The sequence below is a fragment of the Myodes glareolus genome, chromosome 11, assembly GCF_982192425.1.
Source record: "Myodes glareolus chromosome 11, mMyoGla1.1, whole genome shotgun sequence".
NCBI classification, from domain to species: domain Eukaryota; kingdom Metazoa; phylum Chordata; class Mammalia; order Rodentia; family Cricetidae; genus Myodes; species Myodes glareolus.
Window position 1 is genome coordinate 40,382,451 of NC_142036.1, and position 11,150 is coordinate 40,393,600.

Genomic DNA, 11,150 nt, shown 5'->3' on the forward strand with positions numbered 1-11,150 from the left:
CGGCAGGAACCCTCACCAGATAAGCCTTCGGACAAACCAAATCACCCGCTCTGGGTGAGGCATGCACCACCCTGGTACACACTGGTAACCGCTGGTAACCATGCTGGGGACTGTTGCCTCTCACCAGTCACTGGGGAACAGCTGTCCTGACACAAGCGGGTCCTGAGAGCAGGCAGCAGGTGCAGGAGACCTCAGAAGGGGGTGCTTCCATGAGTCAGTCCTCTGCAAACCTCATCTCAGGCAGATGGTGCTGGGGACTGAAGACATGCCTATCTCTGCAGCAGCGTAAAGAGGAAGGCTCCACTCTTTTTCCCCCTAACTTCCCTTGTTCAGCTCCAGATGGGAGCCAAAAGGGGTAGAAGCGGTGATATGACTATGGACGCTGACTTTGAAAAAGAACGCGATGCCCTCTATGCTTTTCAAAACCTGTGCACATCTCCATGACTTCTGTTGATCCTCCCAGTACCCTGGAGAGACCACTAAGTAGGATTAGCATCATACTCCTTTCACCTCCTAGACCCACAGGCAGGGGGAGCCTCCTGCCCTAGCCCAGTGCGGCTCATACTTGAACACATGCATGAATACCCACAGAGCTAGGTAAAAATACAGGTTCTGACCCAGCAGGGCTGGGGTGAAGTCCCCGTCCCTCCTTCCGGTTCTCAGACCACGCACTGAAGAACACAGCTAAGGTTCCAAGGCGTGTTTAGAACCAAACCTGGAAACCCGGGCTTTGCGGAACAAGGATCTCACCTCACTCTTCACGGGTTGGGGCCTCTTGCCCAGTTTCACCTCCAGGAAGTGCAAGGGCGCAATCATGGCCCCAATGTTGCGGATGTCAGCGTATTTCAGCTCCTCTGTGGTCAGAGCAGAGCTGGGAAGTCCGGTGAGGGGGCCGAGCCCTGGTAGAGAACCTGCGGTCACTGAAGGGTCTGGGATCTGCCCAGGCATCATAGCAGGAGAAGTGGCAGGCCGGCCTGGAGGGGTTAGAGAAAGGCAGGAGGAGCAGGTTAGCATGAAAAGACTAGGCTCTGTGAACGGCCAGGGCCCATCCTTTCCTCACCAGGGTTGCCCTGAATCCTTTCTCCTCCCGGCTGTTCTTCCTGCCTGCAAGTCCCAAGTCCTGGCGATACAGGGACACTCAGCCAATTGACTCACACGAAGGCCATCCATCCAACTGTAGGCAACGTTTATCTGGCACTGGCTCGGCTCCAGCTTGCCCGTAGTCGCCCCACCCACCACACCAGACCTGACCAGAATCCCTTGCAGAGGCAGAAAGATAACTCCTGGGGGCTCTGCGCTAAAGCTGGCGGACGAGGCCTCAGCAGCAGCGGCGGCCTCTGGAGACACCGCATGCGCACAGACAACAGAGGAATCTCAAGCACCTTCGCACCTGTTCAAGAGGCAGCTATTTTTGGTCTGGCGTGGTGCCTCCCCTCAAATCACACATCCTACTCTGCACACTTGCGAAGACGCCATGAATACAAGATGAACCTAAGCAGAGTGAAAAGTGACTGTGTACGTGTCCGATGCCCAAGGAACAGACTGGGCTAAAGAAGAGGGAGTGAACTTGCATGCACTCGCTCCACGCACCACCAGGAAAGTCCTTAAAGATCTCTCTACTCTCAGAGCCCCATACAAGGAAAGACAGACGCAAACTTGAAAGGGCATAAAGGGGGATCAGCGCCCAGGGAATTCTTATTTCTTCCTTCCCTTTGCTGAGGAAATCTTATGGGTAAGACATAGTCATTTCCAAGCAGATACAAGGGAAGAAAGTCTGTCTGCCAAGAACATCTAAACATCTAGTCCTCCAGCCCACCCGTCCATCTAACTATTCACTCTTTATCCTTCCATCCATCCAATTACTGACCAGCTATTAGGAGTCAGCAGGCACTGCAACATGGAGGTCAGCGTTTCATAGCCTTAAAACAGCCTTGTATAGGGCATTCTAAATAAAGCCATTCACACATCCCAGCGTGGGAAGGGAAGTAAGTTCTTACTTTTCCCACCTCTCTGTCCCAGGTCCATAAAAACCAATCTTTACAGTCTTAGAAATCAAGGGTAGTGGGCAGGCAATGAACATGTGTTTCAATCCTCCCAACTTCTCCTGTCTCTCTGTGGAGGTCAAATAGGCCAGGAAGGGGAGATGGACAGCTACTGGACCAGGGTTCTCTGCTGTCAGAGTTCAACTACTCACAGGCCATGTTTGGGGCTACCTGTCCTCCTCATACAGTTTCTTCGGTCCAGACCCAAGAGAAGGGTAGACCTGGAGTTAATTTTATCCATGAATACGAGACACACTCTCTATTTCACCTCGGAGGGTAACATCTGCTTCCCTACCAGGGTCTTGGCCCTATTGATTCTTAATTTTCACTTTATTTGGTGGGTAAAGGTGTTTCGTCTGCATGTATGGCCATGCACGGTGTGGGCGCAGTGCCCTGAAGGCCGGAGCAAAGTGCCAGATCCCCTGAACTGGAGTTACAGACAGTTGTGTCTACTTGTTATTGTTGCTGCTTTAACTCTTTAGGGGCCCCACCACCCAACTCCCAAATAAATACACAGAGACTTATTCTTACTTATGAATGCCCGGCCTTAGCCTGGCTTGTTTCTAGCCACTTTCCTTAACTTAAATTACCCTCTCTACCTTTTGCCTCTATTCTATACACCTTTCTTTCCTTCTTACTCCACAGCTGAATGGCTGACCCCTGGCTCCCTCCTCTCCTCCTTTTCTCGTTCTTCCCTCTTCTTTTCTCTCCTGATATTTATTCTCTAAGCCTGCCAGCCCTGCCTATCCTTTCTCATGCCTAGCTATTGGCCATTCAGCTCTTTATTAAACCAATCAGGTGTTTTATACAGGCAAAGTAACACAGCCTTACAGAGTTAAACAAATGCAACATAAAAGAATGCAACACATTTTTGCATCATTAGACAAATATTCCACAGCAGAAACAAATGTGGTACATCTTAAAATAATATCCTACTGCATTTGCGAGCTACCACGTGAAGGCTGGGATTGAAACCCAGGGCCTTTGAAAGAGAAGATAGTGCTCTTTCCTGCCGAGCCATTTCTCAAGCCCCCCTGGGCTGGTCTCTTAAAAATATAAAAGCATTTGCACCCTCGAACGACAGATTTCATTGGATGTTATTTGTCTAAAGAAAGGCAGACCTTGATTGGTGAGTTGGCCATTCCCACAGTACCGCAGGGCCTTTGTCCATCACGTTGCTGACACAGAGTCCCTGTTTTGAACCGATCCTTCATCTTGTTCTGCCTATTATACCCTCAGTATCTGGTTCTCCCTGATATTAACACCCTCTCCCCACCTCCTGAGCACCCAGTGTGCCCTGGGCCACCTCAGAAAAGGACCTGAGATTCATTCACTTTGAGTGACAGGCTCACAGCTAGGGAAGGCCCTGAACTCATCTGAACCACATCCTCATTTTAAAGCACAAAGAGAGGAGCCTGAATCTTAGAGAAGTAAAATGACTTGCCCAGGGTCACACAACTAGATAAGGACAAAACCAAGACTAGACTCTGGTCTGTCGCTTTAGAACTCTGCCTTTTCCCCATTTCCCTCTGGGGAGGTTCAAGAGGTGTTGATGCCTTCAGCAGAAGGCAGTGTCCCCTCCTGATAAACTTTCACCTAAGAGTCACAGTACAGAACCCTCTGTTTCCCAGGAGACCCAGTTATAGGAAGTTCTGCCTAATGACTCCAAAGCAGCTTGAATAGGAGGGACAGCCCTGAGGCCCCTCCCACATGGACACACCTTAGCACCAAGATGGTATCCAGAGTCAGGGACAGAGTGGGATCTGTGGTGCAGAGGGTCTGAAGCTGGCACAGGAAGAAGCCTCCCCAGAGCACCCCCAGGCAAACAGCCACCCCCCCCAAGGAGAACAGGGAAGGGCAGCTGCCAATTCTTCCTCATCTGTGACAGAGCTTTGCCAGGGCCCAACTAGTCTACTCCCCCCCTCCCCAGAACAGGTCACGCCGGCTGTTATTCTGGTGACCCCATTGCCTACTGTCACCTCTGGCACACACAAAGCCCGGTGAAGAAAGACTTGGTGAATGAGTACGTGCCGGAAGAAGTGAACAGTAGCAAATTCATGGCAGAAGACTTGAGTATGTAGGGTACAGCTCTCTCTGGGATCTCAGCGGCTCTCTGCTAAGCCACACTTTTACCTCCAGGCCATTCGTTCCCATGGAAGAGCCCAAGAGAAAGCCCTAAGGGTTTTGGCCCGGTTCTCCTCTCAGACACCCCTAGGAGATGGAAGCCAGACCTCATTCTGTTCCCGGAACGGCAGGCTCTGTTTGCAGCTTCTGTTTATGTTCATGCAGATGGTATACACGAGACACTAACAAACGCTCCTGACGATAATGAATTTTCTGCTACCGAAAAACCCTTTCTGGGAATAGTTGCCCCCCAAATTCTTGCCCATTTCTGCTCCCCTATAAGTCTACCCCAAAGACAAATCTTGGTCAGGGAACCAGATACCAGGTTTTCCTTTGAAGAAGCAAAAATCACCCTCTCCTTCCCCTGCTTGGGAACCCTGACTGCTCAGGCAAACCACAAAGTCCTTAACACATGCCATTCCTAGGAGGCAGCCACAGCACTGACATTCACCAGGGAGGAGTCATCCGGGCTGCCTCCGGGGGAGGGGGAGGGCAGAGGAGCGGCAGCAAAATGGAAACCCATTCATTGCAAAGCCACCAGTTGGCTATACAAGACCAAAGGGCAGCTTTTGGTGTTTTGGACAACAAAAACAATTCCATGTGATTTAGGGAATCTGTAAAAGCCAAAGGGTTGGCGCTAAGAGGAGTCTATTACTTCAAGCAGGACACAGGAAAGACGACAAGAGATAAGTCACTCCCCTCAGCACTTGTTCCTGACAGAAACAACTTGGAGGGAAAGGAGAAGTACACACTGGATGCGCTAGAAGAAAGACCTGGATTTTTCTTCCCTTCGGGGCCTAGGAGGTCTGCAGTGACGAGAGATAGGTCCATGGCTCCATGAGGAACTAGGATCATGAGTTCAGGTCAAGTTCCCAATTCTCCCCGTTTGGGTGCTTTGCCTAAAACTACAGGAAAGAATTCAACGGGACTATGGCGAGTTGGGGCACTGACCAGGGATAAGTTGGAAACTCGCCAAAGAAGGGAATCCAAGCTAAGTATGTACTAAAGTATCACCTGCTACTTTGTATGCAAATAATAATAATAATAATAATAATACTTTTAAAAAGGCAAACAAACAAACAAAAACTCTGGAAAATGCCTAAAGCCAAGATGACAAGCTCTGTACAAACAGGCCTTTTGGAAAAGGCTCAGAAGGTCCCAGGGCCCCTAAGCTGCTGTGGAGCTAAGACAATGGGAGAACTGACACAGCCACCTGAAAGCCAGCTTGGAGAGAACGGACCAGATGGGCTCAACGGGTAAGAACTGGAGGAAACATTAGTATTTATAAGTCTGTGCTGACTTCCTCGGGGACTTGGAAGCACGCAGTAGGGCGCTGCGTTGGATGCGCAGAATAAAAAAACCCAAAAGCTTTTCCAGGCCCAAAATAGCCAGTGGCAGATATTAATGCGAAGTCCTTCCACTCTGAGCAAAGGGCCGTAATTTATTCAGCTTCCTACCTGCCTTTCTTGTTTACCGTACGGAAACCAACACAATAAATACCTCACGTCTCTTTTGTATGCCTGTAAGTCATGATCTTACCTTGGCAAGCTACACACGTAAAGGGCTCTCCTTAAATAATCAGCATCTTCCTCTAGAATGCCAAAAATAAGTTTGTGAAATTAAAAAAAAAAAAGACTACTGGAAAGGAACATGAAACCTAACTTCTAGAACATCAGAAAAAGTGTGAACTCCCTGGGCCCCTAGAAAGAGAGCTGCTCTCCACAGCAGCCAGCCTGGGCCGACATAGGGAATACTGGGTAAACGGACCCAAGATGGCCTCAGGTTTGAGGCTCCAGACTGAGAGAAAGTAGAACAGGAAGGAAGAACAGAGCAGGGGCTGAGAAAGGTTGCCAGTGCAGCCCCACGAGCAGGACTGGAGCCAAAGTCACAGGCAGGCAGCAGTGATCAAAAATCAGGACGACTTGGGAGCTGGGCTCTGGAAGGTTCCCAGGACGGTAGAATGTCCACAGAAGGGGACAGAGGTGGCAGGCAGTGACCAGCGTGCAGGACCGATGGTTAGGAATCCCGGGTCAAATAGGAAATCTGGCCAAAGTCTCAAAGCAAGGAAGCAAGGCCAAGGCCAGGAGATGATTTGTGTTCAGTAATCTGAATGGTTCTGTCAAGCAGCCTTCAAAATCTAGAGACCTAGGGCAGGGAGCTAAGGGGCGGGGAAAGCACCTGGATGATGGCAATGGTTGCTCTGAAGTCTACAGGCCAATGAGAGGGGAGCCACGAGGCCGGATGGTTCAGTGTGAAATCTTGCTATCTTTGGGACCTCGGACAAGCCTACGATCGCTCTGTGCATCCATTTCCACGCTAGAAAGCAGGAATGACATTGTCTGCCTTGTAAGGCAGTATAGAAAATTAGATTACTTGTCATTTGTGAAGCACCTGGAACAGCCCTTCGCTTGATGAGTAAGGGGTCAGCGTGGCACAGCAATCCTTTCTGCGGAGGCACCAGCGCCAGACTACCCCTCAAGACAACCTCTAGATCGTCCCTCTCTAGCAACGGTCTCTCTTCCCATAAACATGAAGAGGATTCTCCCCGCAGGATTCCCTGTGCTACCAAGCCCCAAGAAGGCAGGACCATATTGCGCCCTGACAGTAAACTACAGCATGGAAAGGAAAGGTGCCGAGCCAGGGCTGGGTACAAAAGAACAGAAATGAGGCCTGGCACCTTCAACCTGCCTCGGTTTCTCCTAAAGTGTCCTAAAACTTGCAGGTCGACGTGCAGCGGCATGCGTTCTTGGCCGCAGGTGTTACTGATGGACTAGGGCTGTGGTCCTACTCAGGAAGCAGAGTGCCAGCATCTTTTACCTCTTTGGTTGGCCATTAGGGATTACTTATGGCCTGCCATGGGAAGATGAAGAGGAACAGCCAGGGTCAGAAGAAGGCACAGTGTACTGGCAGGAATAACTTCTGCAGAGCCATCCCAGGCATGGAAGAAGGAGGAACTGTCCCCCCAACCCAGCAGACTCCTGCTCTTCTCTGGAGACCAGGAAAAAAAGAGTATTTCACAAAGCCCTGCCTGCAAACACAGCTCTGCCCTCCGCCCAATGTAGAGGATCAATAAATGGCACCAAATGGTCTGTCAAGACCCATACTGAGGAAGGCTATAGGGAACCGAGAAGGTCCTACCACTTCTCCGCCTTCCCTCAGCTCTGTTTCTCAGTGGCAAGGCTAAATAGCACAATGCAGGGGACAGACCATGGTGTGTGATGGCTTGGTCCTAAAAATAAAAATAAAAAAAAAGAAAGAAAGAAAAGACATTGGCCAGCTAAAGTTTCGGGCTTTAGCTGCATCCAGAAATCATACTTAACGGTGGGCTCTGGCCAGCCCTCCCACCTCCAGTGTGTGCAAAGAAAGACTGGAAATTCCAAGCCTAGGTCACTAAAGCATTTGTTTCTGCTGAGTCTCAACAAACCACACACACACACACACACACACACACACACACACACACGAACACACACACGCAGGCACATTGAGCTTGGCAGCCCCGGAGCTCTGAGCCGGGTAACACAAACCATGGAACTGACTGCCAAGACAAGCAATAGAATGAGCCAGACCAAGTTTCATTGGCCACCATACGTTGCATATGGCCCGGGACGAAGCCAAAACAGTGTTCTCACCCCCCTCAAAGGCATAGGAGACCCTCTGTTTTCAAACACACCTCCACAGAGCCTTAATTAAAGGAAAATGGAAAAAGAGTGTGCCTGTTACTCTCCACCTGCCTACAGAGGGATCCGCATACGCAGCCCTGCACACTGTTTCTCTTCTTCCAGTTTTGAGCTTCAAACATAATTCATTCCCGTGGAAAGAAAAGTCCGCTGCATTCTGCCGCAGAAAAGAATGTAAGTTGTCCTCGGCCCTGGATAAGGTTGGAGGGGCTGAGGAGAGTTAGTGCTGAATGGCTACAGAGCAGGCCAGCCTAGAGTCTGTGCTGATTCGTTTCTTTCCAGAGGGGAGAGAGAGGGAGGGAGGGAGAGAGGAAAGGAGGGAAATGAGGAGAGGGAGCCGGTATATGGACTGCCACACCAGTAGTTACTCCTTAACAGACAGGGCCCACAGCTCCTGGCTCTGCAGGTTGAGAAAGGAGGGAGAGGGGATACCCTGCAAAGAGGTGGAAGAGACCACAGATCCAGGGGGCGGGGGAGTTCCCTGCTGGCTGCTAAAGTAGGCAGTGAATCAGTGAGGGAGTTTTTCCTAAGTGACACAGTCCCCAGGACAGACAAACCTCCTGAGCAATGACTGCAACCAATGTATTGACAGAAACTTCAGAGGCCTTCTCCCCCTGTCCTTCCTGCAGCCCATCAAACCACACAGCACCCAGCTCTTCAGAGAGATGCTGGAGCCGCCTGCTCCTCTGAACTGAAGCCAGCATGGAGGGGAAACAGAAGATTCTTTGAGAAATCTATCCTCCCTACTTTAAGCACAGCAAAATCTTGAGCACCCAGAGGCAGAAGAATAGTTCATGTTTCTATTTCCCCTGAACCTCAGGTTTCTGCAAAACCAAGAGTCCTGCTCACACCTGAGCCCTGCTTCAACTCTCCCCTAGAAACCTGCACAGGAAGATAAACCTGCCATCCAAGCTGCAGCCAGATTTATTGAAAAGCAGTAAAAGCAAGCGGAGAGGGGGGTGGATTTTTTTAGCCCTTTTTAAAGGGGTACTAGGGGATGGGGGGAGACAGTTGCTGACCGTCCTTTGGACAAGCAGGTACCCACCCTACTGTGGTGTAGATCCTGTTTGCTTGTGTTCACTGAACTAAGGTCCTGGTAGAGTGGACTAAGATTTTTAACAGTCCACACAGAGCAAGCTCTTCTCAGACACGGACCTATGCCACAGCACCCTATCCTGATCCCACCGGGGAGGTGTCACTCCACCACACAAGGGCTGGGCAATCTAGCTGGAGCTGTCTCAAACAGGCGATTGATTCCCTCCTTGCACCAGCTTCTCCACCTCTATCCCCAAACGGCCCATTCATTTCTGCAAATGAGCCAAGGCTTCCCAGGCTTGCCAGCTCCTCCAGGGACCCAGGCAAAGCCTGTCTCTGCCACTCCAGGATCCAGGAGTCCAGATGGAAGGCCTAGACTTCTTGGAGAAGAGGGACAGAAGAGTGCCATCTGAACTAGGCAGGTTACCTAAAGAAGCCTGCTTACCTTCTTATGTAACCTGATGTGCGAGAACGGGATCCCAAGGGGATCCGGGACTACCCCGTGGTTCCCTCCTAATCCAGCCAGAGCCCGCGGCAATGGTCCTGAGCAAAGGAAGCCCTGTTGGTTAGATACCTTTCCCAATACACTCCTCCCAGTCCTGCGGAGCTTTGGAAGAGACTGGGGTGCAACCTGTCAGTTGGTCTGGGGCGTGTATGTCCCCCTCGAGTTCCCCCGCAGTCCCCACAACAGTTTTCTCCCGCTCACCCCGCCCTCTCCACCGTCCGTGCACAGCACCTCCCTGCACGCGCACTAGGGGAGGAGAGCGGGGCGGGAGCGCCCCGCTGTTTCGGCCGCGGACAGGACTGCCCGGCCCAGCCCGGGAAGCCACGGGTGGGCAGCGGTTGCAGCTCTACCGTAGAGAGCTCAGGGCTCCGGGTCGGTGGGAGCCCCAGGCGGTAGCTACTACGACGGTGGCCGCCCCGTGGACCCGCGGCGGCGCGCCCCGCCTACACCCCCCCGCCCCCCCCCCGGGCACCCACCGTGCAGAAGCCGCTGGCGGAGGCGGCGCCCCCGGGCCCAGAACCCGGCTGCAGGCGCCGTGCCCACTCCGCGCCGCTGCCGCCCGCTGCCCAGGCCCGTCCCGGCCCGGGAGCCGCCGCGGCGCCAGCCCCGCCGCCGCCGCCGCTGCAGCCTCTGCCGCCGCCAGCGCCCCCCGTCGCGGTCGCCGAGCGTCCCTCCCGCAGGCTGTGGCGGGCGGCGGGACGGGTTGCATCAGCCCCGGCTATATAGCGGGCCCTGAGTCGCGGCGGGGAGGGGTCGGGAATGCGGAACCGGCCGAGCTGCCAGCTCCACACGTCAGAGGGGGGACGGAGAGGAAGAGAAGGAGGGGACGGGGAGGAGGGGGTGTGGATCGCGCGCTTCACACCCACTGACCTTCACCTCCCCCGCCGCCGGCGCCCTCCTCCCGCCGCGGCTCGCACTCCTCCGCCTGCCCGGCCGGCCGGGGCCCTGCCATGCTCGTCCTGGCAGCATCACGGTCCCGCGGCGCGCCACGACCGCGGCTCCCGAGCGCGCGAGGCAGCAGGACCCGGCGAGCGGTTATGTAAGCGCATCCCCTGCTCGGCCGTGGGGCCGCCACCCCCGAGGCGCTGAGCAGCCAGGGAGGCAGCCACGCAAAGGCGGCGGCCGGACGAGCGGAGAACCCCTTCCAGCTCAGCCCTCGCTGAACCATCGTCCTCCGTCCGGTGCGCTCTCCTCCCTCCCCCGCCTCAAACCCAGAGCGAGGTGACGTTCCGCGCAGTGATGTCTTCGGACGCTGCGGAATCTCGCAAGCCTGTTTTGTTTTTCCGTGCAGGAGCATGGGCGGGGAAATTAAGGCGTTTGGGAGCCTCTGTCCCTACCCACTGTCCACCAAAACAACCTGAGGTCCTGAAACCATGCTGTGAGTGGACAGAGACCCAGAGTGGAGCTGCAGTTTGAGTCCACTGTTATGTCAGTGACTGGTCCAGTTTGACCCAGGGCGCTTTGCCCAATCCCGCAGGCTTTTGCCTTCCTTTAACAGGACGCAGCAGTGAGCAGACCTGACTTCTGCAAGACCTCCAACAGCCTTCTTTCTCAAGAACTCTCAGGACTGGCTTCCACGCCCTCCTCCCAACCTCCTAAGGAGGTAGATGGTAAAGGGCACTCCAGAGAAAGCATGACAGTCCTTCAAAGGCTGGTACACAGAGCCCTTTGGGCAAAAACACATGTGGCACCTGAGAGCTATTACTTTCATCCCAGGTCTTCAAACCCTTGAATGACCAGTCAATTCTCCCCCCCCCCCCCACA

General features: G+C 53.2%; 1 protein-coding gene across 3 annotated transcripts in view; it reads right to left on the reverse strand.

Annotated features, from left to right (window-relative positions):
• The window catches only part of Jdp2 (Jun dimerization protein 2), a 43,632-nt gene extending 32,902 nt beyond the window's left edge, over positions 1–10,730 (reverse strand). The window contains exons 1-2 of one of the 3 annotated variants that reach the window (XM_085697372.2): positions 10,257–10,722; positions 751–974 (exon numbers count right to left, since the gene is read on the reverse strand). In XM_085697372.2, the coding sequence (XP_085553498.1) occupies positions 751–974; positions 10,257–10,683 (651 nt within the window). In that variant the 5' untranslated portion in view covers positions 10,684–10,722. Of the gene's footprint in view, positions 1–750; positions 975–10,256 lie in introns of all 3 variants that reach the window. The other 2 variants (XM_087911628.1, XM_085697374.2) reach the window with 2 other exon arrangements.
• Positions 10,731–11,150: the final 420 nt, after the last annotated feature.